At 34.5% G+C, this 23,213-nt stretch overlaps 4 protein-coding genes across 5 annotated transcripts; 2 read left to right on the plus strand and 2 right to left on the minus strand.

Annotated features, from left to right (window-relative positions):
- Nucleotides 1-858: 858 nt before the first annotated feature.
- LOC103495352 (formin-like protein 20) lies at nucleotides 859-2,687 on the minus strand. The gene has a single exon (XM_008456873.3). The coding sequence runs from the start codon at nucleotides 2,436-2,438 to the stop codon at nucleotides 981-983; it is 1,458 nt and encodes a 485-aa protein (XP_008455095.3). The 5' UTR covers nucleotides 2,439-2,687; the 3' UTR covers nucleotides 859-980.
- A 4,495-nt stretch (nucleotides 2,688-7,182) lies between these two features.
- On the plus strand, nucleotides 7,183-14,645 carry LOC103495353 (fatty acid amide hydrolase). 2 transcript variants are annotated; one of them, XR_007820253.1, is made up of 21 exons: nucleotides 7,183-7,625; nucleotides 7,709-7,818; nucleotides 7,933-7,993; nucleotides 8,454-8,644; nucleotides 8,748-8,877; nucleotides 8,980-9,057; nucleotides 9,133-9,280; nucleotides 9,373-9,485; nucleotides 9,658-9,733; nucleotides 10,799-10,870; nucleotides 11,206-11,257; nucleotides 11,698-11,778; nucleotides 11,867-11,950; nucleotides 12,093-12,196; nucleotides 12,698-12,790; nucleotides 13,088-13,156; nucleotides 13,370-13,434; nucleotides 13,580-13,641; nucleotides 13,810-13,945; nucleotides 14,034-14,129; nucleotides 14,266-14,315. XR_007820253.1 is itself a non-coding variant. In XM_008456875.3 (20 exons), the coding sequence occupies exons 1-20, from the start codon at nucleotides 7,547-7,549 to the stop codon at nucleotides 14,320-14,322; spliced, it is 1,821 nt and encodes a 606-aa protein (XP_008455097.1). In that variant the 5' UTR covers nucleotides 7,191-7,546; the 3' UTR covers nucleotides 14,323-14,645. The 2 variants fall into 2 exon arrangements, 1 of the variants encoding a protein (XP_008455097.1); XM_008456875.3 differs by lacking the exon at nucleotides 13,810-13,945 and having other exon boundaries at nucleotides 7,191-7,625; nucleotides 14,266-14,645.
- Nucleotides 14,646-15,308: 663 nt separating this feature from the next.
- Nucleotides 15,309-19,214, plus strand: LOC103495354 (protein trichome birefringence-like 12). Its single transcript, XM_008456877.3, has 5 exons — nucleotides 15,309-16,000; nucleotides 16,820-16,957; nucleotides 18,236-18,485; nucleotides 18,572-18,861; nucleotides 18,946-19,214. Exons 1-4 carry the CDS (start codon nucleotides 15,468-15,470, stop codon nucleotides 18,851-18,853), a joined length of 1,203 nt encoding a protein of 400 aa, XP_008455099.1. The 5' UTR covers nucleotides 15,309-15,467; the 3' UTR covers nucleotides 18,854-18,861; nucleotides 18,946-19,214.
- A 134-nt stretch (nucleotides 19,215-19,348) lies between these two features.
- LOC103495355 (glutamyl-tRNA reductase 2, chloroplastic-like) lies at nucleotides 19,349-22,054 on the minus strand. The gene is given in 5 exon segments (XM_008456878.3): nucleotides 19,349-20,742; nucleotides 20,836-21,077; nucleotides 21,451-21,498; nucleotides 21,501-21,597; nucleotides 21,599-22,054. Coding segments are annotated over 5 exon segments (1,629 nt in total). The 5' UTR covers nucleotides 21,713-22,054; the 3' UTR covers nucleotides 19,349-19,614.
- Nucleotides 22,055-23,213: the final 1,159 nt, after the last annotated feature.

Consider the following 23,213-nt stretch of genomic DNA (forward strand, 5'->3'; position numbering starts at 1 on the left):
TAATTTATATCAAATTCGAGATTATTTTCGAGCCGAATTCAACCATATCATAGGGGTCGCCGAACAACTCTTTGGAACCACCAAAAGAGAAGAAAAGGGCAATAGAGGTGTATATAGAAAATACAAATATGTAGCAGTAAATAATTGGCATAAAAAGGGTGAAGTGAAGGGAATCTCTTTAATTATCTCTCATTCAGAAAAGGGTTATGATTGGATTTAGATGTGGATTTGTTTAAGGTGTTTTACAATTTGCAAATTTATTTCACTGCTAAGCTAGAACAAATTAAACAAACTCAATTGATTATTGTTGCGACATGAATGACATTCCCACGCAACATAACTACAAATTCGAATCACAAAGTCAATTTTTGCAGCATTCAAGTATATGTATATATATATATATATATAGCTTAATTAAAACTCAAATCATGACATGACACTTGCTCTAACAACAACCACTAAACCAATGCTAATCTAGGATGCTCAAAGCCTCTCCAAGGATATGATAAAACAAGGTACAAAAGTCATTAACTTAACTTAGGACTCATCCATCTCGGAACTTGGCCAATATCTGAGTCTCAATTTCTATACCAAACTCACTATCATAAAGTCTTGTGTCCAAATTTTCTTCCAACATCCTAATGGACATCATCCAAAGAGTATGAGTACCTAACCCAAATTGTGCAAGAAGAAAAAAAGAAGCAGAAATGAAAATGAAAATGGGTTTTTATCACTTCTACAGACCCAGGATAGATGGATGGATAGATAGATGGAGGGAGGGAGGGAGGGAGGGATGATTAGCACATGATATCGTAAACATAATGATAAGATGCTATATTTTTATCATAGATCGAGAAAGAAAAGAAAGACCATATCATACCATAAGGATGTAATATAAAATTCAGTATTCATATTATAAATAAAAATGAAAAAGAAAAAGAAAAACTCAAAATTTTTATACCACAAGCTGTTGTCGTTATTCAAACTGAGCCTTGTGAAATCTTTGCAATCAGCTTCCCATCCTGGCCCACTGCTCCGGTTCTAATATCGCCACTCATCGGCGCCGACACCCCCTGGTAAGGTGGCGGGGGAGGTGCAGGTAGTACGGTGGCCCCGCCGGTTGTGTAGTATACTTGTCTCCCCGTGCTGCTGTCATATGCCACCTGTGTGTAAGTGGGTGGCCCTGAGTCTGCTGCTAGAGTCATACCGCCGCCGGGATAGGCGGTGACCTTTGGAGGTTGTTGAGGCAGACCTGGAGATGAAGTGGCTGGATACGGCTGTTGTGGAGGTTGTACAACATTGTAGACCGGTTGTTCACGGTACACATCTGAGGCCATACGTTGTACTGCGTAGTAGCCTTGATTAGGCGGCGGGGTTACCGGTCTCACCATCGGATGTTGAGGCGAGTGATAGACAGCACCGGGATGATGGATCATGTAAACCGGCGGTTGGTCCGGTCCACCAGGTGTGGCAGTCATCGTCGCCGGAAAACCTCCGCTGGAAACCTGCTTCTCCTGCCAGTAACCAGCCGGTGGTTGCAACGATGGCGGCGCGTTTGGCTGTGGAGTCTTCTCCATCGGCTTTTGCGTGTAGTACTCACCGCCGTAGCCTCCAATAAGATTATTCTCTTCAGATTTTCTCTGATACGCCGCAGCTTGCTCCTGTTCGCTAATATGCAACCTCTGTAACTCCTGCAATTGACGATGAATCTCACCAGGATGAACCACAGGATCCGATATAGCGATCCGATCTCCCGGGACAGGTCTAGCAACAGGCTCGATCGGCTGAGCAACAGGCTCAGGTAACGGATCGTGCAGTTTAATCGCCACAGGCGGTGGAGGAGGAGGCGCGATTCCAGTTTTATCCAAACCAAACAGAAAATCCACCTTATTGGGAACAGATTGTTTAGGCGCATCACCAGGATGAGCAGAAGCAGAAGTCAAAACCTCCACAAATCGATCCCGATCCGACCTACCTCCATCAGACCCAAAGCTAGGGCTCTGATTAGCCGGAAACAAAAAAAGGCGCATCCTAGCGGGTCTTCCAGGAGCACGATAAAGACGATCGTACTCGTGCATCATATGCTCGAGATCATCATCGTTGGTAACCGAAATCAAGGCATCAAGATCCTCACCAGGGAGCTGATACTTAAAGGTAACATCAGTATCACAAAGCGAAGAAAGCTTCGCAATCATTGAAGCGAACTTAATAGAACGATCAACAGCGAAGATCTTAGTGTCACCACCGACGTAAGAGAGAAGGTTATCATGAGGACGAGGATGGATCTTACCCCCATAGCTACACATGAACTTGACCTTGTAGTTCTGATTCTGCAGCTGAGCGTCGTCCCATGGAGGAGGGTTTTCGAAATCGATCTCACGGGAACGAGGGGAAGAGTCACCGGATTCAGCATAGGAATTGTAAGCGTAATTATCCATATTACGATCACGGACGAAGAAGGGAAATTGAAATTTTGTATAATTGTATTTGTTTGAATTAGAAGAACAGAGTGGTTTTCCTTTTCATTTGATGATTTGATGATGAGAATTGAGAATTGAGAAATAGAAAACAGAGAGAGTGTTGTGTTGTGTTTGTGTCACTGTCTCTCTATATGTATTTGGCTTAGGGACACGTGGTGGGTTGGTGTTCGCTTTCTCTAGCGGTTTATTCATCTATCTTTATAACAAACAAACAATTAAACTCAACTTTAGTATATCATACAAATACACAATAATAAACGTATTATCATAAATCTCAAATACCAAACTTTAATTAAGAAAAATTAATTTTTGATTTCAAATTTTCGGGTTTAGTTTTTATTTAGTCTAACAATTTTCGTTATTTATTTTGATTTCTTTTAAAATTAAGTTTATTTTGTCTCAATTACTTCGAATTATCATCTAAAATTAGAAAAAAAGAAAAAAGAGTTTTTAAAAAGATCGTATTCTTAAAAAGTAAAAATAAGTATATCTATTGAGGTCGAAAAACATGACATATTTTTTAGTATATGATTTTAGAAAAATGTTTGTATAAGATAAGATATACTTCACAATTTAATATATATATATATATATATATATATATCAATAATAATGAGCTGTTTTGAATTTTTATTAAAATGTAATTACATTGAAAAATATAATTATTAAATTATTATGATAGCAACCAAGATTTTCAAAAGAGTATATATAAATAAAAACAAAATGACTATCAAACATAAAAAACAAAAAAAAATCAATAGTTTTCTTAATTCTAATTATTACGAACTTGGTAATTATTTCGGGTGTTTTGAATTTTTTAAGGTAATATAATTTGGTCTTTAAATAAGGAAGGATCGAACTAGGGAAGGTGATTATTATCTTGTAAAACAAACTATACTTCGATGAGTCATTTTCTTTAAGTGTGTAATCAAATAGATAGATGTTGTTAGAAATGGACCACTTCCCGAGTCATTTTAATATCAAAAGACAAATATATATATACACAATTGGGAGTACATAGGGTTTTGAAGTGATCCACCATAACATTTCAATCTATTTCATGTTATTTACTTTTATTCTATTTTGGACTATTTGATTTTGCTTTACCTACTTTCCTTAGCCACATCTCTTCTCCCTTTTATGTCACAAGTACGTGCAATAATGACCTAATTCTTGGGAAAAATTTCTCCAATTATTTCAACGACAAATCATCTAATTCGTATAATGTTTTATTACAATCCTTTCTCGATTCATACTTCTTCTTTCTATAAGTTATGTAGTTCTTATCTCTAACTTTGATATTGAAACTTTTTTTCCCCGTGTTTTAGCATCAAAGAGAAAGATCAGTAATACAAAGATAGTACGTTTGTTGTTAAAAAGTAAATGATCGTTTATCTCAATTGTATTTGTACTTTAATATTTCTTAAAATAAAAAAAAAAAAAAAAAGTTATGTACTTTTAACATTAGGTGCATAGAAGAAAAATAAATAAACTTCAAATTTCCACTGAAAAATCATACAGAAAATATACCAATATTAGATATCTAATTCCTGACTTCGATATACGGCGTCAAAAATAGACAACAAAGCCCGATGTAGTCAATAATTCGTTGGAAGAGACAGTATCTCTCGACAATTCTTTTACCTGTAAAATGTTTTTTTCCTTTTCTCGTAGTGACGTTTTTTAGAAGAAAATACTCGATAGTTTATGTTCAATGAATTCGGGAGTAGAAAAGTTGAAAAAAAGGGAAAAGGGAGACTATCACATTGCCTCAACTTTTCCACATCAATTGGAAAATGGGTTAGTTGTTATTCTTAACATGTGATTTTTGGCCTTTCATTTTTCTCTGTGAGACCTTTTTTGAAATCACATTTTTATCCATTTGATTTAAAAAAAATATATATTTTCCTTTAATAAAATATGAATTTAATCAACTTTAATAAACAAATCATATTTTCAATTATGTGCATTGAAGATAGCTAAAAATTAGTCATTCATTAAAAACATTTTATAAGACTAATTTTAACATGCACTAATTAAACCTAATTTCGATATAAAAATTTAAAGATGGATATATAAGAAATCACTTTACTTTTAATTTTATTCGACAAATATAGATGAGATTAATTTGTAAGAAGTAATAAAATATTCACGTATAAACGTTAAGAAATATTTTGTAAATATTTGAGTTTATTCTAATATATTTAAAAGTGATTGATATAATATATAATATATATTTATAGATTATTTAATTGGTAATGATTAGATTAAGTATTTCATCTAACATAAATAACTCTCTAAAGTCAAAATCAAGTTTCTTAGTCAAACTAAAATATAATTAATTTTAGAAGTATTTGCATTGGAAGTGATGAAATAAATAATAAATTTATTTTGTGCCAATATTTTGGTAACTATCATATCATTTTATTATCTTTAATTTGTTAAGGCATTGTTCTAATTTTCACTAAAATTTTAATAAATTGAGAGTTTTGTTCAACATCAAAACTATTTGACTGATTTTGTTGATTAAAAAAAAAGGAAAAAATACTAATCTATATTCATAATGGTATTAATCTAAAATTTAACTTTCAATAACATGTTAATTTTAATTTTATATTTTCTAAAATAAAGTTTAATTAGTAATTTCTTCGAGATCGAAAGGTTACATACCAAATATGTTAAACAAGTTAAATTGAAATTAATCAAATATTAATTCATCCTTTTAATTCATACAATAAAAAAAAAAATTGGGCATTGATATTTTACTAAAAAATATATTTTTCTTTCTTATATTTTCCATATATATATATATATATATATATATAAAGTAGAATTTATATGTAGAGTTGGTGGAAATGGGACCATATACATTATTAATAGTGCCATATAGAAGAAGAACAAATTAAAATAAATTACATTAAATAAATTATCTCCTCACCTTCTAGATATTTTCTATTTCTTTATTTAAATTATAAATTTTCTCACTTTCATTTTGAAAGGTTTTTGTTTTTCTCTACTAGAATGAATAAAAAACATAAAAGAATTAATTAACGATCAAAACAAATTTTAGAAAGTAATATAGAATTCACTCTTAGAGAATGATCTTCAAGTCAGATTTTTAAAGATATAATGTGATGCATATATATTATGTTTGTAATGTTTTACATCCTTACGGGTTGTGAGTTTGTGCTAAAGAAGTGACTGTTAGAATTTTGTAAGTTTTGACTATAATTAAAAGGTTTGGGTACCTTCTAGTTTCATTTCAACGTAATCCAGTCACTTTCTGTTGCTCTAATGTCATATTGTTCTGATCTTGTTTATACAACTTTGCATTGTTACCATAATATATCTTTTAGTTGAGTAAAAAGTGATGTCTTTTTCTTGCTGCTCATAGTTATCAAACCATATGGCTCATCCTCTTACTAAAGGTATCATTTCATTTGGGTAGTAGGAAAGTTTGTTTATTTTTTGTCAATCCACTTCTTTCAGCTTAGAAGAAGATACGAGATACATTTCCCGAAATTCCTAATTGGTTTTCCTTGACTATTTGTGAAGAAGTTCGATCGACTTTGTTAACCTTTGCTTATTGTCTAATTTCTAGGAAAAGACATCTAACATTATCGTGACGTTTTTCCAATTCTCATATTATTAAGAATAAAAATGAGGGTAGGGTACATATACATACATACACACACACACACGTGTATATATATATATATATATATATATATAATTGTATTTGTAAATAAAGGGATAGGGAGGGGCAAAAATGGAAAGTGTGTAAACGCGTGAGAAGCCGCGTGGAGAGGAGAGAGTAATTGGGGGGATGGGTTTGAGAGCGTGAAAAGAAGAAAATGACAAAAAAGGACTTCCCCGTGGCTTAAGTTGTTGGGAGTAGAAACAAAAGAAACCAAAAAGTCTCTCTTTCTTTCTTTCCCTATAATCATTGAAAAGCAAGGAATCAAATTCCCCAATTTCATCACCAAAATAATAACAATAGTTAGTAAAAAAAAAAAGTGCTTGAAGTCTTTTCACATTCAAATATGATTCTTCAATTTCTAATGTTACTTAATAATGGATTTAAAAAAAAAAAAAAAAACATTTTGCCACTCAAGTCTTTTCCCACTTAGAAAGAGTGTATCCTCTCATCTTCTTAACCAATGGAAGGACAAATATCACTTTATGAGTGGAGAAGACTTAAGAAGGAATGAGAAAAAAAATAAAAAAAAAGATGATAAACTTAAATTCTTAAGTTCTTAAAGGATATGGTTTAGAATATATAAAATGTTAGTATGGTAAAGAATAGGAAAATTAATTAGTCAAGCAAGGTTAGCTTTACCATATATCCAACCACCTTCCATATATCCCATTAATTTCATTGCATTTATTATGTAGCTTCTACTTATATTATTATCCAACTTTTATATGCATTTTTAAGTATTTGATATTTATAAAGTTCTAGTTGGTAATATATTTGGTCAATTTGTCATTTTTATAATTCTAAAAGAGATATATTATATATATATGTATATATGTATATATATTTTGGTAGAGTTGAATAGCTAAACTTGTGGTTAAATTAGAGTCCCTTTCTTTGAGTCGAAGGTTGACTTAGAGCACTTTGTTGCAAAAAGTTATCTAACGTTAATTTGAAAAGTTGGTTTTAGAAAAAATTAACACCGCACAATTTTGGAAGCTCCAAAGTGATTTTTTAGTTTATCTTTCTTCTTCAATCTTTCCTACTCAACCAAATTTCAATTCAATTCAATTCAACTACCAACTGACCCAAGCAGTTCACTCGCCTTCAATTATTTTTTCTTGTATGGTTGGACTTTGCGAGGAATTTGGGCGGCAATATCACTTTTTCGGTTATACCCAATTCCCATATTAGTATTCTCTACTCCTCAATCGTCTCTTTCAAACTTCGTCTTCATCGCCTTCCAATTAACCCCTCCTCCTCAATCATCATCCTCCATTGTCTTTTTTTTTTGTTTTTTTTTTTTTACTCAATTCCTTCAACTTTCTGTCTATCTCTGTCTTCCGTTTATTTTTCCAACCAAGTTGACATGGGGAAGAAGCGAGTGATGGTACCTGTCGAGAAACTTGATTTATCGGCAGTAAAATATGAGAAAGAGGTCATTCAAGGTCATTTTCTTAAACCCCTTTTATTCATTTCTTGGATGAATTGTGATATAGTGGTTGAAATTTGATTTTTGACTTTGTGACAGCTCCTCATTTGGCTGGGTTTCTCTTCAAGCTTTTTGTTGGGATCCTCGAAATGCCTGTTGTTGGTACTTTCGTGGTCTCCATATTGAAGAAGCAGAATAAAATAGAGGAGGTTTTTTTGACTTTTTGCTTCTGATTTCTTTATCTTCTTTTTGTTTGATTATTATGAGCTGCTACTTGTGTGGAGGATTACATTGAAGTTTCAATGTACTATTGTCATTGGCAGTTGCTGCTGAATACAGTGATACCAGAGGCACCTATGTTTAAGCCAGAATTTCTTCCTCAAGGTCATTTGTTCTTTTGTTGACTGATACTGTTCCAGTTAATTGCTTAGTCGTTCTGTTTGTTTGTCAAGCTTTCATCAATCGGAACAGTGCCTTTGTTTAGATGGATTAGTTAGGATTATGGATAGAACCACTATTGATTCTATCAAAATGTAATGGATTATGATTTAGTTGCTAACATGACCTGAGCTTAGCGGTTAACACAGTACTTCTTTCTACTAAACATTTTGTTGAACTAAAAAATTGTGTTATAGATTTAGATTTAGATTTTACTACTATGAATTGATTATTATCATACCATTGTACATTGAGGGTAGTTGAAATGGTGAAAATTTAAATGGACAAGTGGGTATAATTTAACGGGCAATGTCACATGATCAACCAACTGAACAACCCAAATGCTTCCAAATAATGTATGGTTCTCTGAGCACTGAAGTGCTTAATATCTATCTTATGAATTTAGAAGAAGAGCCCGTTGTATCGGCCCTTGATGAAGATGGGAAACCTGAAGACAGAGTAGACATAGCTTTGAAGTGTCTTCCACATTATGATCCCATTGCCCATGTTGAGGCAGGCCCGTCTTCACCATTCAGATATTGGAAAATTCGTGACTATGCACATGCTTATCGGTCGAGGCGTGTGACCCCTTCCACGGTATTCCATAACTAGCTTCTATTTGTCTGGAGATTGTTCATTGTGATTAATTCAGGTCACCAACTGAACTAATTAGAGTTCTTTCATTACGACATTGTAATAGGTTGCAGAACAAGTAATCTCAGTTATACAGGAGTTCAATCACAAAAAACCATCAGCACCTCTATTAATTTCTTTTGATCCTGAGGAAGTCATGAAGCAAGCTGCTGCTTCTACACGGAGGTTTGAGGAAGGTATTGGCTCATGTTTCTTATCTCCTTTGCACAAGTCTTTTATGTTTTGTTCCTTTCCAAGTAATAAGTTGCAATACTTGCTGACTTTCTTTTGTTGTTTAGGGAGTCCACTGTCTATCTTGGATGGGATATTCATAGCAATCAAGGATGATATAGACTGTTACCCTCATCCAACTAAAGGTTAACAATTTTGGGCAGAGCTAAAGGTCTTCCACAAAGTCTTGTAGATTAAGGTTTTCATTTTATTGCTTACAGGTGCATCAACATGGATGCATGAGGTACGCTCTGTGGAAAAGGATGCAGATTCTGTTGCTAGGTTACGTAGATGTGGTGTAATACTTGTAGGGAAAGCAAATATGCATGAGTTGGGTATGGGTACAACTGGAAATAATCCAAATTATGGGTATGTATTGCTCATTGCTCACTTGACAACGCTAATTGATGTTTTAGATGCATCTGTTTGGTATAATCTCATTGGGTGGTTTGGTACTGCAGAACAACAAGAAATCCTCATGCACCTGATAGGTATACAGGAGGGTCGTCCTCAGGTCCTGCAGCAATTGTTGCTTCTGGTATATGTTCTGCTGCACTTGGAACAGATGGTGGAGGTAGGGAACATACTTTTCTTAGGTTCTGTATTCTTGATTTTCTTGATTTTACTTTGTAATGTAGCAAGGATGTTTAAATTGCAATGAAAGGTTTATTTTCTTCCAGCAAATAAAACTGAAAAGTCATTCGTTATTAGTTCGTTTGTGAAAATTTTAAGATAATATATGGCAGGTTCAATTCGTATTCCTTCCTCCCTTTGTGGTGTTGTGGGCTTAAAAACAACGTATGGGCGGACAAGTATGAAAGGGTATGCCCTTCAACTAATATATATTAAAGAAGTATACTAGCCACTAGGTAAGAAGTGAACCCTCATAGACACAAGATACATTCATTTCCAAAAATCTAGAACACGTTAAGTACACATTAATTATAATATAAAATTTTAAAAATATATTATATTTATGTATTCCAGCATTTTTCATGACAAAAGTTTCTTTTAACTTTACATTGCATATGGAGTTATTACGTCTTATGTCAAACTTTTTAATATACATCCAAACCAACTTTTCAAAAAAAAAAAAAAAAAAACTCGTGCTTGGTTTGATAACCATTTTTTTAACAAGATACAAAACTTTTCATTTGATAGAAGAGATAAAAGAAAGCATAAATAACAGAACAAGATTACAACGAAAAGATAAAGACAATCCAAATTAGTATATATATTGTAAACGGTATTTTCAAGGTTACGTTCAAAGTAGTGCTAAGTTAATTGCTGACGAAATGAGTTGGATAGATTTTCATGTTAGATTTAAAATTAGTGTTCAGGATGTAGCCTGTGATGTGATATTATAGTTTAACTGGTCCATGCACTTCAAAGGTGAAAATACTCATTAAGGGAGCCAAAATACTTGTCCCTAATCACACTGTCTGGGAGCTAAGAAAGGAATACTAGTGATTGGAATTTTATCCTGATCTTTCTCATCTAAGTGCGTTGGCATAATTATATATTTTGCTTATTTCTTACTGCAATGTAGGGGTACGCGAATCTTGTATTATTGAGTATTACTGTAGTAACCTAAAAAATTATGGCATATATAACTAGGATCTGATAAGATGTGCATTAAATGAACTTTTTCTAAATTAAGCGCAAGAGGATGAAACGCGTGAAGTCTGATTCTGAAAGCTATAGAATTTTAATTTTTTTTGCATAGTATATTCTCCCAATGTACTGTGTACCTTACAAATGGCATAGAGTTCTGAACTTTGATTATTAGGAACGATGGGAGTTAGGGTATCTCAGTTACTCTTTCTCTTGTCCCTTATTTATTCATGGAGAAAAGATGGATCTCAATGCCGAACTTTTTCTTTGCAGTTCACTTTGTGATAGTGGGACTGTTGAGATTATTGGACCAATAGCATCATCGGTGGAAGATATCATGCTAGTGTAAGTGCTTCACATTGGGTGCCACCATAAGTCATCTGTCTAGTCTAAGCATCTTTATGCCGTTGGTCACATTCCAATCACATTGCATTATTTACCAATTATGATAAAGAGATGAAATAAGCGCTCCTAGGATATTGTAGTGAACCTTTAATGGCCAACTGTATGACATATTTTTTCACTCATTGTCGCTGTTACTTTCTTTAGTAGCTGGTAGCTGGGCACAATCATATTCATCTTTTGATTTTGAAACTATATGCCGACTGTCGTTAATCTTTAGTATCATGTTGATTGATTCAGAGCGCTGGTTACATTCTTCCCTTTTTATGTCTTATCAGATATGCAGCAATTTTGGGATCCACTCCTGAGGATAAAATCAGCCTGAAACCAGTAAGAATTATACGATTGTAAATAAGTAAAGATAGAACTTGAAACCATCCTAGTTTGGATTGGAATGAATCTATGAACAGCTTAAACTTGAACAGCCCCCTTTTCCATACTCGCTTATGATCAACCCTCGACCATGAAGCTTTGATAAATGGGGCAAAAAAAAAAAAAAATGCTGTTCTCTTGGAGTTGGGCTTATTGCATTGTAGGCTTCCCAGGATTGGTAAGTGAGCTATAAACATAATGCAAAGAGTGGGGCCTCCAAATTTGGTTATCAAAAAAGAAAAAAAAAACAGAGGAATTAATAGGCTGCTATTAATTCACCACCCTTTCCTCCTCAAGTCTTGGATGACCATTGTCTACTGATGAACTGCTGTTTAAGATGATCTATTTTTCTTCATTATATAAATTGACAACTTAATCATCGTTATGTACATTTCTAGGCCCCACCGTGCTTGCCAATTCTATCATCTGATGATAATTTGAATATTTTGGGATCACTACGACTGGGAAAGTACTCCCCGGTAACTTATTTTCTTGTAAATTGGTTGGTTATATTTGATCATTTTATGTATGAGATGTTTCATTGAGCATTTCACTCTTCTCTGACAGTGGTTTAATGATGTGTATTCAACTGACATCTCTGAAAAAAGTGAGGACATTCTTCAACTGTTGACGAAAACTCATGGTTGCGAAGTAAGCCCATTGTTATTATTTCTTTCTTAAGAAATGGCTTCCTCAGCTCTATAAAGTATGCTAAGAGCAACATCTTGTTTTTACTGGCTAATGTAACTCATCATGCTTAGACATTTTGTGTTCTTTATGTGAAATTTGCAAGATTGTAGAAGTTGTTGTGCCTGAGCTGCTTGAAATGCGCACTGCTCATCTTGTTGCTATTGGTTCTGAATTTCTTGCTTCAATGAATCCTGATATCGAGGATGGGTATGCTACTTTGGCTTTTCGAAAACTGGCATTGGAAGATTTATTACATCTCCTACATCTTAAGATTATCACATTTGAAAAAATTTCTGTAAAAGGGATTGACAATTTCTAAACTTAAACAGTTGTTTCTCAATGAAAAAGAAAAATTATCAGAAGATTGGATTTCCGGTTGATGAGGTCAGGGTAGCAATTAGCAAGGGCACCTTTTTCTTTTCCATTGCAGTATAACTTTTCAAACATTTTCAAGCGAGGCTCTTGTTTAGGAAAATTATATAAGGTGACACGACATGTATGCTTCAGAATATTTTCCCATCCAGTTAACCAAAGCAAGAAAATAGTAGAAGTAAAAGGATGTATTAAAATTTGATTGCTCCTTATATGCATCCCTTAGAGGATGAACCTTAATGCCATCCACACTTTGACACTTTTTCCTTGTTTAGTTATCCTAAGTGTATTCTAGGTTTGTTGCTTTCATATGATGTGAGTATCTATTTTCTTCAGGAATGGTAAAAGATTAACTTATGACAGTCGTACCAGTTCGGCACTGTTTCGGTCATTCACTGCATCGGATTATGTGGCTGCACAGTGCCTTAGGTGAGATAAACTAGGGACCAGAAAACTGTTGATATCTTAAAGCATCATTAGTATGTAGTGGTGTTTGATTTTCTTCCATTTTTCTTATATGCATATAAGTAAATATTATCACAATTATTTCCTAACATTTCGGCTTAATTACTTCTTAATTATTTCTTAGACGTGTTGAATGAAAAAAATAACATTTCAGCTTAGTTACTTCTTATATTTGTCGAATTATCCATGTCCTGTTGCATAATTGCATTATGATTCTCTACCCCCACAAAATGTAAATAATGAAGGAATGTTTTATTTTAGGCGGAGAATAATGCACCATCACATGGAAATTTTCAAGAAGATTGATGTTATTGTGACCCCGACAACTGGGTATGTTTCACAATCTCCATTCAGATTTCAATGTTCTTTAGAATCATATCTACTGACATTTTTATGTTAGTAATCAGACCATCTGCCGTTCATTGTAGAAAGAGATCAAACATAATTTATCTCCCTTTGCATGGGATTGGTTGCCCCTATAGACTTTGCTTTTGAGTTGTATTAATTTTCTTTGTCTAAATTATGCTCCTTTAATTTTAACAGCATGACTGCACCACTTATACCTCCCAGTGCTCATAAATATGGCGAGACAGATATGCCGGTTACAGGTTTGTGATCATGCTGCAAATTATGGTTTAAGTTTTCTCTGATTACATGCATATACGTACGTACTTACATACATAAATACATATATGTCTATATCCATAGATACTTTCACTCATGATATAAATTTCATGGCTTGAATGACGTTAGGTTATCTCATGCGGTTCATCATTGCGGCCAATCTTATTGGACTCCCTGCCATTTCTGTCCCGGTGAGTCCACCCCCAACACCCTATATTTAGTAAATGATTGATCTGTGCTCATTTTTTCTATATTAGAAGTTTGATGAGAGATACATTCGGGATAGTTTGATTACTTGTTGCATTAGTATTCCTTCGACTTTTATGCTCTCAGCAACTTTTTATTCTGTTTTGGTAAAGAGAGAAAGGAAGCATGCAGGGGGAATGTTATGGCTGGGGTATTCGTTATAGAGGTTATTGCAATAATGTTTGTTATATAGAAGAGTCAAAAGAGACTCTTCTTTTCTTTCCCCTAAAAGAAGTGTTTCCTTTTAATGTAAGCTTTCATTCTCAAAATATTTGTGATAATCTATGAATTCAGCTTCATTCCCTCCATTTGCCAATGTTATTTCTCTATCTTTCAGATTGGTTACGATAAACAAGGACTCCCAATAGGCTTGCAACTGATTGGTCGTCCATGGGGTGAAGCTACGATATTACGTTTGGCTTCTGCAATAGAGGTACAAATTCTTATTTTCTGTTTCTTGTTTTTTCTTAAGCAATTAAACAAGAAACGAAAACATTACCGAACAATATAAGGAAAATTGTTCTACTGATTCGTTTGGTCAACTAACAAACTTCTCTTGATATTCTCAGGAATTATGTGGAAACCCCAAGAAGCCAATGTCATTTTACGATGTTCTAACAAGTTAAAGAAACTAGAGGGAATAATGCAAGTGGTTTCAAACGCTATAGTCGATCCGAGAAACTTTGATGGTTTTGAAAGAAGAGAAATAAAAATGTTTTTCGCTTTATACACATGAGAAATTATGGAAATGTAGTTTCCATATACTTATATGAACTACAAGATGGTTGTATCTCCGGTTTGGAGAATGCACACGCGCGTGATTGTGTGAAAAAAAATACCCTTTGATTCATCAACCTCTTTCTTACCGATAGAGTATTGAGAGAGCTAAGAATGTGATCATTTACTTTTATATATTAATAATCAAAATCAAGAAATTTTCTTATTGACATCCCTCCTGCTCTTTTATATATTTTCCTTTATTTACTTGGTTTAATCTTTACAATAAAGTTATAACTTTTGAGAAATCGCATCGGATATTGTGTCAACAAAATTTTAGGCCATTTGTACAAAATGTTCAAGAACATTATATGGTTTTAGAACCCTTTATCTCTATACAAAATATTTCATAACATTATCTTTAGAAGGAGACTTGTCATGTGAAGAGTTTAAGGGATACCACTAAAGTAATGTGTCCTATAGGAGAAATATCTAAGAGATTAATAAAATAAGGTGCCATATAAATCATTTGATTAATCCCTCTTTCGTGTTTCACAACTTCATTTCGTAAAGCAAATATCGATGATTTCTCCCCTATTTAAATAAAAAGTTAAAAATTACGTTGATTTTAGTTTATCTTAGATGAAATTGATAATTTAAACTTTTTCGATACAATTTTATCGAAGATGAACCAAGGTTCACGTAAAATTTAAAAAATCATGTCATCTTTCCAAAATCAACATTGTCACTTCTTTTCAGTATTTCTCCAAATCCTAATTGATTTGTCGATTATCTAAATTATGTAAATCTCTCTTTCATGGTATGTCGAGATTTACCGAAAAAGCAAAAAAGAAAAGAAATGATAGTTTAGATATAAGTTGAAAAGGTTTAATTTTTATGACGCTCGATGACTATTCAATTTCGATGGAAACTTCAAGAGGACAATTTTCCAAAAGTGAATCTCTTTACTGCTTCTCTTAAACTCGCCGGAGCACCACTGATTCAGTTTTTTTTTTTTTTCCCTTCAATCCACCGCCATAAATGAAGCTCTGCAATGCAGCGTAAGCTCATCCGACCCCTTTTCCCATGGCTCATCCTTCTTCCCCTCTTAATCTTTTTTCTCTACTCCTTAACCGTGTCTCTTCACGCACCCATTTCGCCATCTCCAAAAATCAAAAAGATTTCTGCATCACCCACATGCAATCTCTTCAAGGGTCACTGGAGTCGAGACCCCAATCGCAGGCCCATTTACGATGAGACTTGCCCATTTCATAGAAACGCCTGGAATTGCTTTAGGAACCAAAGAGAGAATATGGGTACAATCAATTCGTGGAAATGGGTACCCCAAACCTGCGATTTGCCCCAGATTGATCCGTTCAGATTTCTCGATCTGATGAGAAATAGGAATATTGGGTTTGTTGGTGATTCTTTGAATGAAAATTTCTTGACTTCGTTTTTGTGTAGTCTTAGAGTGGCTGATTTGGGTGCAAAGAAGTGGAAGAGGAAAGGAGCTTGGAAGGGTGCTTATTTTCCAACATTCAATGTGACGGTTGCTTATCATCGTGCAGTGTTGCTCGCCAAATACAAGTATGATTGCTGGCTTTTTGTAGCATTTTTGTTAATCTTGCAACTTAGAATTTCCAATCAAAAATGGAAAGTAGCTATGATTGGTTAGAATGTTTTCACTTTTTTATGTTCTGAGTTTGCTAAATGATTAGAACTTCAGAAGTAAAATTTCTAAGTTAGCAACCATGAATTATTTTAGTCTGTAATATGGCTTTGAAAGAGGATCTTTGTTTCAAATTTATTTACAATTTTTTTAGTGTCTTGGATCCATCTAATGCTGTTTCCCCTGATCTTCGTTTTGTTCGGGGTACGTTTCAGCAATGTTGTGATTTTTGTGGTTGTAAAGAGTTTTGAAATAAGTGAGAAAGTTTAGGGGAAGTCAAGCTGGAGGCTTACTTTTGAAGTAGAAATATCTAATCTGATGGTTTTCTTTTCTATCTTGTTTTGCTGGTTTATGGACTGCAGTGTAGGTTCAGCTCGAATTCGCAATCATTTTTAGTTAAAGAGGATGTGATACCTTATCCTCTATAGTAGGACTTACACAATATGCTCATTTCTATCAATCAAATTCTCATTTTTCTGTAAAGAAAATTTTTGCATGGGAACTAGGCAGAGTTATACTATAACTCCAATATCATTTAAAATTTACCACTTAAGTTCATGAAATTTACTTTTGAGCTCATAACCATGTTCGAGTTTCAGGACATGTTATTTCTTCTATTATGGATTATTAACTTTTAACCAAAGAAATAGTCTGTTTGTGGAATTAAACCTGACAAATCTATTTGGTTTGTTTTCTTTTATATTTGTTCTTATGTTCTTGTAACTGATTAAACAAAGGTGGCAGCCAAAGTATTCTGCATCTGGTGATCAAAGTCAATCAGAAGGAGTATACAGAGTGGATGTTGATATTCCTGCAGATGATTGGGCAAACATTACCAACTTCTACGATGTCCTTGTATTTAACACTGGCCATTGGTAAATTCTTTTTCTCTTTTAAGCAATATGACAGTTAATCAACACAATTCTTCCAATGCCTTCAATATCGTGCTTTTATCTGTTAGATACACAGTAGACTATGCGAGTGAGTGATTTTATTGGAAGGTTAAGTAATCTGATGGTTGTTGGTTGGAAGTTTATAGATTGAGGGGCAGCATTTTATTAGCTCAAGAGAGGAATTTGAGTTGCTTGAAGTACAAAGATCACATCTTTGCATTCCCTCGTTATCTTGGCTACTTAGGCAAGTCTGAGTTTTCTTGTTTTTATTGTTGCCATAAGCGTAAAATGTATTATGAATTCTGGGTATAATTTAAAGTGAAATAAGTACATTCTTGGGAGAAATGCCAGCAAAGTTGTAACTTTAATTAAGGTACATTTTAGAGGGGTTGAGAGACTCTGGGTGAGGTGTAGTCCCCCTCTCTTTGGGTCCTGTGTGTAAAGATTTTTGTAATTACCCTTTAGACCTTATTTCGCTTGACTGGAGCTTCTTCTTGCCACCATGCGTGCAGTTTTTCAATATGGTTGGGCTTTGAAGTCAGATTGACAGCAGCAGTTCTCCTTGGACATTTATGGTCTCTTGTGAGTCTGTTGTTAGTATTTGATTTTGTTTTCCCTTTTAGGTAAAACATAGAAGCAAAATAAACTATCAAGATGTGTAAGTTGATTAGCAAAGTTTGAACTCTTGCCAGATCTTTTCCACTTCAAAAGTTCGAAGAAATGGAATATGGAGCACTGTTGTTGTGACACTGGGTTTTAGATAGGGAGATTGAGGAATGGGCTCGCTTAAAATCTAGAAAGCTATGCGTTTAAAACTTGAGGTAGACACTGGTGAAATTTAGATAAATCAAGATCTTATTCTTGCAAGTCATTTTTTGGTCACATCATTTAATGGTAAGGGGCTATCCTGTGGAAGGGAAGCCCGGGCTCAAGTAGATTTTGACTTGTGCTATTTTTTAGCATTGTTTTTAGATGATAAATTTTTAAACTGATTTTTCCAAGTCTTTTCAGCTGTATATAATTTTCTTTATGTGTTTTTTTAAGATAACCACACTTTCATTAAGTGGAAACCACAATAAGAAAACAAAGAGCGGCAAAAGGGAGAAATTTACCCTGTGGTGTGTTCTTCCTTCGGTAGCTCAAATGTGTTAGAATACTAAGCTAGGGGTGTTTGTCGGTACAATGCACCATGTAAGATAAAAATTGCTTTTAACTCTTTAGTTGCCATTTTACAATCTCACAAGGTTTAATTCTTACCAGGTGGGGTTACGATAAATTTCCAAAAGAGAAACCTTTAGTTTTTTATCGTGCTGGTCAACCAATAGTTCCAGCTCTCGAGATGATGGATGGACTCAAACTTGTTCTTAAACATATGGTCTCTCACATACAAAAAGAAATTCCTGGCAAGACACTCAAGTTTTGGCGTCTACAATCCCCTAGACATTTTTATGGTGGTGAATGGAATCAAAATGGCAGCTGCTTATTCAATGAACCCCTTGAAGAATCTCAGGTGAGCAAACCTTTCCTTTCAGTTAAGTTTGGCCCGTCTTTTAACTTCCTCTTCCACAAGGTGATTGAGTAATAATAACTGGACAGCTAGACATTTGGTTTGATCCAAGCAACAATGGGGTGAATAGAGAAGCGAGAACAATAAATCGTCTCATCGACGAGGCAATACGTGACACAGATTTTGAGGTTCTTGATCTCACTCACTTGAGTGAGTTCAGAGCAGATGCTCATCCGGCCATTTGGTTGGGAAGACAAGATGCTGTTGCAGTTTGGGGACAGGACTGCATGCATTGGTGCTTACCGGGGGTTCCAGATACGTGGGTTGACATTTTGTCCAAACTCATCAGTCATCACTTGAAGATGGAATAATCTCTAGAGTAAGAATATGTTCATTTTTGAGTTCAAGAGGTTTGCACATTTCCCACGAAGATCCTCTAACAACCTACTCATTCGAATTGAAGGTCTGGTTCTTGAAACATTAAGACCACAAGATACACATAAAGGGTATAGAGATCCATTTTGATGGAGAAATGTACTGCTGTCTGTAGGAGGATAGAATCTGATCATGATGATTTTCCTACAAAAGTAGGATAAAAAGTTGAGTTTCTTTTCTTCCTCTGTTTCTCACTCGCACTAAATGATTCTTGCTAGATTACAGGCATCATTGGCAATGTAATTTCTTGATTGTTGCTAATCAATCTATAATCTAAAATCAAATATTATTATCCGATTTAGAACTTTCTTTTAAAAAGTTTTGGCCTTTCTTGACTTGGAATGTTTGAAGAATAGTGGAACTGTTGACCAAGCAAGTATACCAAAACTTGTTCATCAGATTAAGAATTCGTGAGATGATCTGGGCCATGATTAAAAGGCAACAAAATCAACGTTTCTTCACCACACTTCCTTTATATTGTACATTACAGAAAACAACGAGTCAATTGCAATAGTTATTTTTCTCTATAGTCTCATTTTGATACATTACTTGGTATTCGCATGATTGGGCAATTCGCCCCACAAGATACAAAGGAATAGAAACTGAATTGTCAACCGTATAAAGCTACAAGCAGTCACAAGACATGAATGCTGCAACTGTAAGAATATCAACAAAGCCTCACAAAAGAATGCAACCTCTACTTCTGGCCACGTTCAACTTTTGCTCTAATCTTCTCTTCCAAGACAGACAAGTCCGTCTCAAGATCAAACATTCTGTTAATAGCATGCATATTCTGAAGTATCTCATCCAACGTTCGACTATCATTGCCATCACATCTCAAGTGCTGTATTGGACCATGAAGTAGTTTGTTAGCTATACCCAAGCTAAGATCATTAATAGCTACTTTCTTTTTCTTTGGTATGTCTTCACCCATCTTGGACAAACATTTGTCTAGTTCAGCGGCCCTGATCCTCTCAACATAAGCTCTGAACTTCTTGATGGTAGGAACAGTTTCAAGAGAATCCTTCCAGGCTTCAAATTTGTTTATTTCTTCTGCGATTATTGATTGAGCCTCCTGAACTTTCTCTAGTCTATCCTCCTTGTTAGCAGCAACCACTTCCTTGAGATCATCCACATTGAAGACAGACACGGTCTCAAGATCTGATACACATGGCTCAACATTCCTCGGAACTGATATATCGACAAATAAACATCTTCCTGTTTCTGTACCTGCAGGGGGGAGCATCGTTACATGTTCTTTCGTGAATAAGGGTGTTTTTGAAGCAGTGCAGGTGAAGATGACATCCGCTTCTGCAGCACATGCTAAAATCTTTGAGAGGGGTTTGTAGATTATCTCAACATCTTTGAGTTCCTTGCTTAGAGCATCGACATGGTCCTGAGTTCTGTTCACAACCACCATCTTCCTACATCCTTTTGCAACCAAGTGTTTGATCACAAGTTTCCCCATTTTTCCAGCACCAACTACCATCACTTTTGCAGTAGCATACGAAGATTCTGGAAGCTTCTTCTGTGCAAGCTCTACAGCAGCTGAACTAACAGAAACCGATCCCGAGGAAATGTTTGTCTCGGCTCTAACCCGCTTTCCAACAGTGATGGCATGCTTGAACAACCCACTAATTTTTCTGTCGAAACCAGCTACACCTTGCCCTGTTTTAACAACATGTTTCACCTGAGCAAGAATTTGACCTTCTCCAAGGACAAGAGAGTCAAGACCCGCAGAAACTTCAAAGAGGTGCTGAGTTGCATCGTTATTGTATAATAGAACCCTATGCTTACAAAGCTCTGAAATAGAAATTCCACTTCTCTGCCAAATGAAAAGAATAAGAAAGTTAGCAACATTTACTTATAAAGTCGTATTGATCGAAAAAATATGCATAACAGTCAGTTTACTACGCACCTTGGACATCCATTCTGTCACTTCTTTAACCCCACGATGCTGAGACAACGCTACAACATAAATCTCAATCCGATTACAAGTGCTAAGAACGGCCGCTTCTTCTATATGGTTCAGAGCACAGAGTTCAGCAATGGCCTGAGGCCATTGAGCTTCTGGAATGGCAAGTTTCTCACGCAACTCTACCGGTGCAGTGTGAACATTAAGACCAATCACCACAATACTGCTCCTTTCCCTTGTATATCCTGTTCAAATGAAAAAATGGGTAACAACAATTAGCTCCCTCAACATCTTTCAGAGCTTCTCATGACAAAAATTGCTTGTAGAAGTCAAACCATTACTGGAAAGAAAAGAAAAAAGAAAGTCACTATTCCCAAAGCACAAAAGTCTCAGAAAACTCAGGAATGTCGATGAAATAATTCCAAGATCAAAAGGAACAACAAACAACGAGTTGCTATCGAGATTAACATACATCTGAAATTGCCAGTAATCAAACTGTTATTTCATTGCAAGAGAGAATCTGAGCAATTCTACATCATCGGCAGAGGGTATTTAAAGCAAATGAGCATTCAATTCAAAGACGCATCATCTAAACAGATCTAAAATTCGAACACTCACTATTAACTGAAGAAGTCTTAAGCAATTCAAGAGCCGAGAGACCAGGTGCATTCGAACCAATCTGATCAATTCGAACCGAGGTGAAATTAGGATCGATCTCGCACTTAGGACCCCAACAACCTCCCCTGCGCAACACAAATCTCTTACCCTTAAAGGGTTTGAAGAACACACGCACAGGAGCAGAATACGACGTTGAAGGAGCAATAAATTCAACACTCGGACGAGCAAAGCACGTTGTCATACCCCCCACAGCCGCCGCCATTGGGTGCAAAAACAAGAAAACCAAAAATGCAGCTTCTAATCTGAAAAACCCCTCACCAAATCAAATCGAAGAGAAAAGCCCGATGCGAAACCGCATCGGCTGCAGATGGGGTTCTCCCTATATACTCGTTCGACGAAATGAATCGACGATTTGACGGGAGAGATTCAAAGTTCCATCTTTTCCATTTCTGAAATTATATGGAGAAAGATTCAAAGATGGGGTTTGGTATTTGGTGCGGAAAGTTTGACCAAAAAAAGTGGACACACGTTTTGGTAGAGCTGATGGGTCCCGCTGGCGGCAGCCACATGGTCGGAAGAAGAGCAGGAAAAAAATTAAGCCCTAATGTACATTCGTTGACAAAAGAGAAAAAGAAAATGTGCCCTAATCTTAAATGGATTGTCTAGTGAAGAAAGAGTCAAAATCACATCGACAAAATTTATGCTTTCACACCATTGATTAATGGGAAGGAAGGCACCATACAAGTTCATTCGAACCATAGATGACAAAGATGAAGGACAAAGATTCTTCTTGGTTGATTTTCTTTGTTCTTAATCTCAAATTAATTAATGTCTTAATAATGAAAAACTTTAATTAATTTACATTTTAGAGAAGTCAAACAATTCTCCCTCTTCAAATCTCTCTATTTCGTATTAGAACGGATAAGGGTGTGTTTGAATTACAAGAGTTCAAATTTAAAAAAAGATATTAGTTTAAAAAATTTTGAAATATCCGATAACTTAGATATGTATTTTTTTAAAATGAGATTGAAAAATAATCCAAACATTTAGAACCAAACTTTCTCGAAATACATATATAAGCACTAAAAAAAATCTATTCAATACATTTTAAACTTATTTTAAAGAAAGTATTTAAAAGAAAATATATTCTTGAATGACTTTTTTTTCCATATATAATCCAAACGCACTCTAAATCTTATTCCTCAAATGAGCATGTTCACTTATGTAGTTGTGGAGGTTATACAAACGTTTCAAAATTCTTGTGAGTCTATAACTTAATAAACCAAAAGTTAATTGAAAATAAATATATAAATTATTTTTAAATGATAATTATAACAAATTATCTATAATAAACCAAGATAGACTACTACTTAGTTTATCTCGATCGAGATGATGATATTTTGTTCCATTTTGATTCAAATTCAAATAATATCGGCATCTAATGAATGAAATAAAATTTTGTAATTTTGTACAAAAAATAGAAATATAAAATAGTTAACGATAATACATTTAGAAAGAAAGAAAATATTTCATTTAATATTGATCTTCTTTCCTTCCAATTACATTCGAAACATAAAATCTAAATATTATACATAAATAGATAATTTAAAAAGATTAATCTAAATTTGTTTTTTGAAAAAAAAATTGTTTCCTAATAGAAAGCTTTTTTTTTTTTTCCAAAACTCTTTCTTATAAATGTCTTTCATTCTACTGTCAAACTTCCACAACTCTCTCATCAATGGCAGCACAAATCTTTAATATTT

Source organism: Cucumis melo, chromosome 1 (assembly GCF_025177605.1).
Source record: "Cucumis melo cultivar AY chromosome 1, USDA_Cmelo_AY_1.0, whole genome shotgun sequence".
NCBI lineage: Eukaryota > Viridiplantae > Streptophyta > Magnoliopsida > Cucurbitales > Cucurbitaceae > Cucumis > Cucumis melo.